Raw genomic sequence first — 4,111 nt, 5'->3', positions numbered from 1 at the left:
TAATTTACTAGCTGTTCCCGCGCGCTTCGCTTCGCCTTAAAAAGTTTTCCCGTTGGAATTCCGGGATAAAAAGTAGCCTATGTTCTTTCCCAGGGTCTAGACCGTATATATACCAAATTTCATTCAAATCCGTTCAGTAGTTTTGGCGTGAAAGAGTAACAGACAGACAGACAGACAGACACAGTTACTTTCGCATTTATAATATTATATAGTTAGGATAAACTAAACTTGATTCCATCTGGGGATCGAACCAGGACCTTTATGTGTTGAAGCAAAGCTTCTACCATTAGTCCACAGAGACAACGAAGGAAATATAATTTCCTTTATTTATAATAATAATAAGAAAGCAAAATAATTACCCCATTTCCGATATGTATACATTGTAGACCCGTATTATTTTCAGGATAAATAAACTTACATAATATATTGTCGAATAATTTACTTTCTGTCGTCTTGTTTGTTGTTAATTCATTCGAGTAAATATCGTTTCTCTTGCATTTTAAATTATTTACTCGGTGTAATGGAGCCTATATTTTATTTTTTCGGTTGCGCAAAATAAATGCTGATAAAAATAGGAAACATTATATTTATCTACTTACATTATTTATTTGTAGGTTTTTGTACATTAGCTACATTTTATTACGTTCTTTATTTGTAACGGGCATATTTTTACTAGTATAAATAACTTATTTTCTATGGTTCACAAAATACAGGTAGTTGGTACGTATTTTAATTTAACACATTACATTACAAAATGCAAAGGTAGGCAAATCACTAAGTTTCAAAATGTTTATCACGTTCATAATATTTTAAAATCATGCATCACACAATAAACCATCTAGAGTTCTAGACGAAAACACAACAGCATCAACTTAAATAAATAAATACTATCCTAAACACCAATAAATAACACAGAACTTATCAAAAAGTACAACTACTAAATTCATCGTTTATTGATCCGTTTGTACGGTCCGTAACTCGAGTAGTCATGCGGGGGTCCGTAGCTGGAGTAGTCGGGGGTTCCGTACGAGTGGTACGGTCCGTAGTGCACGTGCGGGACCTCCTTGAACTCCTTCTTCTGGTCGGAGAGGTAGCCCACGAACCAGGTCAGGAAATAGCCCGCCTTGTGGATCACGATCCAGAAGATTATGGCGTAGACTATCTTCAGGATGAATATCTTCTTTATGATTATGTCCGCGATGAATACTGAAACAATGGGGAAAAGTTTTAATACTAGTTTTTTTTGTATAGAAACGCGTATAAGCGGTTTATTAAGAGAAATGGCGAGTGCAGCCACTATCATACCTAATTATGGAAAAGTCATTCTTATAACAGTCACTTTGTCTTTTGCGATAATCGTTATAAACAGCGTACACAGGTAACTGTGTACGTTGTTTATGACATAAATGCACGCTCCAGTAAATCAGCACAGGGGATCACACTATAAAAAAGGGGGAAAACTAAGTTTCGGAGCGATGCTGCGACTGACTTTATCTCGTTGTATTAAGTGCCAATTGCATGACAGCTCACGTTCGTTCGTTTTTCGTCACAATAGAGTAACCCTCCAGTTGCCTGGCGCGAGACATCACTTCAAGTAATCCAGTAGATTACAGCCCTGACGAGGCGGCGGCGGCGGCGGCGTCGCGGCGCTTGGAGGTGGCTGTGCATTGAAATTAAATGCAGTGTCGTAAATTATCTTTAGGTTTACTATACGTACTTAGGAATTTTGGTACAATACTAATAGGGGTGTACTCCTTATTAAAAAACGTAGGCTAAAGATAGATCTGGTTTAGAACCGGATATAGTCCAGAGATTACATACAAATAAAATAAGCTAAAATCGAGTTTTAACCAGAACTATGTATCTTTCTTACTTTGCAATAAGGGGCACCTACTTAGGTACAGAAAATTGGTAGATTATAAAAGTATTTCCTGTACCTACCTACTTATTGATAAATGAATTGTACGACATAACTAATACAGAATAACCCTTAGAATAATATTATTCCTGCGTAGTCAACTGTATTTCCAGTCTTCAAATTATCTAGTCCTCTAATTGGTTTTTAGTCGACCCGACTCCGGTACCGTCAGCGTTGTTTTCCTTAAGGAAATTCGATTATTGCCGACGCTCCACACCAATTACAGGGGATTAAACAGAGCGATCCCGCCGACTACACATATTGAACGGTAAGGTAAAGACCTGGGGGTTACTCTATACTGACGAAAAACGAACGAATGAGAGCTGTCGTGCAATCGGTACGATTTATGCAACAACGGGAAAAAGACGTGGCTCGCGCAGCAGCGCTTTTAAACTTAGTTTTTGCACCATATAGAGTGACCCCCCTGTAGCTTAGTAAGTAGTATTAGTTACTTACTGAATAAGCCAAGCTTCTTCTTCTTCCCTCTCGCCGTGACTTCTCCCTCGTCCCCCAACGCAGCACCGAACACCACACAACTTAAAGCAAAAACGACCAACACATTTCTGAACGACATTTTTATTTTTTATCTGAACTTGACAGTATCAGATGTGACGGAATAGTGATCTCGGCTCGCCGTTTTCAGTGCGTGACTCCTCAAATACTCGCTCGTAGTGTCAAGGTACGTTAACATTGCGTCGAGGTGAGAACGAGGTGATAATAGGGTATGGAAAGTCGTAACTTTCCTTGTGTAGCCGTAACTGGGAGATTCAGTTTACTTTGCCGCGTAACTTGTTGAAACGCGTACTTATTAATTTCATTCGCACGGCTCGTGGAAAGCGAGTGGAACTTGTCGTGCCGTGTTACGTACGTCTGTCACCTGAAGCGCCGTTGTTTGACAAGTTCAACTAACTTTATGAATGTTAATTTTACTTAGAATTCATGCTGCGACAGCGATATTTATAATTTATAGCAACATAGGTATCTTAAAATAATGAGACACGACTGTCGTAAGAGGCAGCAATTCGTCTCTTTTACATAAATATTATAATACTTATTACTTTCCAAGTTGCGAGTAAATGTATTGGAGCAAATAGAGTGAATCAAGACATGGCAGTACATTAGGCAATATCGCACATCATCAGTCCAAACGACCCCCCCATACGTCTTCACAAGTCGCGCTGCCTCCGCCACACAAACGGCGAATCCCACATAACCACCTTACTCGGGCCCGTTTAAACTCCCATTCGTCGACGATCCGCTGTGGTTTTCGCCCAAAATAGCAAAGGGTCAGAGACAGGCATATGCTGGCCAATTTTTACCTGAAGGTAAAATTCCTGACCTCCATCGTTCATTTTTATGAAGACTTTTATGTTTGGGATTGCTAAAAGCGGAGTTGATAGCGAGCTGTTACAATGAGGCTTAGGTTTATTGGAATGGAGGAGCGGGATGATTTTTTCTCGCTCTATTTTTATTGCCTAGTTTCCATAAAGTATTTCCGTTCAGCTGGAAATTTATCAGGAGGCAAGGTTCTTTTGCTGGACTCGCATTGTCAAATAATGATTTTCCGAGGTCCTTTTTTCCCCATTCCATTTTTCGCAACTTTGTGGGGTTTTAAAAACAGCAACAAAAGCTTTTTTTTTGTATGTAGTATAAGATAATTAACGTGGCTGATATACCTACCTGTATTTAGCTACTTATTTATGTATTAACCCAATTTGTTACTATAACCTATAACCCTAGACAGGCACAGTTGCTCATTGAGCTGTAACAATAAACTGCGGAACTCACTGAGCATATAAATGAGACGCGAGCGATCAGGGACTACTTTTGATTAACTGAAAGACCTGAAGTTACTACGTTCCTTACCGGTTAATAAATCAAATAAACACTTTCTCTACTTATTAAAGGAACACAAATTGTGTTCAGTATGATTTGTATTTCTATTATAAAAGGAAATAACGGTTATCGTGATGTCGTCTTATTGTTTAATTTAACACTCAATCATTTTAACTTGACAGGGGTTGAAAACCCAATGATCGCAGGGTTGCAGAAAGACTTGAGTCACTAAGTTGCAATTTCTCCATAGTCGGTTATCTAACCGACAGGGATTGATTTATAAATTAAACGTCATCTCCATATAAAATTCATGACAGATGTATTAAAAGTTAACCACTACTCCCTGGTTATGCTCTA

At 38.6% G+C, this 4,111-nt stretch overlaps 1 protein-coding gene across 1 annotated transcript; it reads right to left on the bottom strand.

The window, feature by feature from the left end:
• Positions 1-765: 765 nt before the first annotated feature.
• On the bottom strand, positions 766-2,559 carry LOC119692433. The gene is made up of 2 exons (XM_038113115.2): positions 2,375-2,559; positions 766-1,206 (listed from the first exon to the last, which is right to left on the bottom strand). The coding sequence occupies exons 1-2, from the start codon at positions 2,490-2,492 to the stop codon at positions 944-946; spliced, it is 381 nt and encodes a 126-aa protein (XP_037969043.2). The 5' UTR covers positions 2,493-2,559; the 3' UTR covers positions 766-943.
• Positions 2,560-4,111: the final 1,552 nt, after the last annotated feature.

This window comes from Plutella xylostella, chromosome 5 (genome assembly GCF_932276165.1).
Source record: "Plutella xylostella chromosome 5, ilPluXylo3.1, whole genome shotgun sequence".
NCBI lineage: Eukaryota > Metazoa > Arthropoda > Insecta > Lepidoptera > Plutellidae > Plutella > Plutella xylostella.
Note: the sequence above shows the minus strand (reverse complement) of the source record. Positions and strands in the feature narration are given on the sequence as shown.

Excerpts from the sequence above, each read along its gene's own strand:
- LOC119692433 (XM_038113115.2), bottom strand. The coding sequence starts at position 2,492 with ATGTCGTTCAGAAATGTGTTGGTCGTTTTTGCTTTAAGTTGTGTGGTG. Across the intron at positions 1,207-2,374 it reads GAAGAAGCTTGGCTTATTCA|TATTCATCGCGGACATAATC; the intron begins GTAAGTAACTAA and ends CCATTGTTTCAG.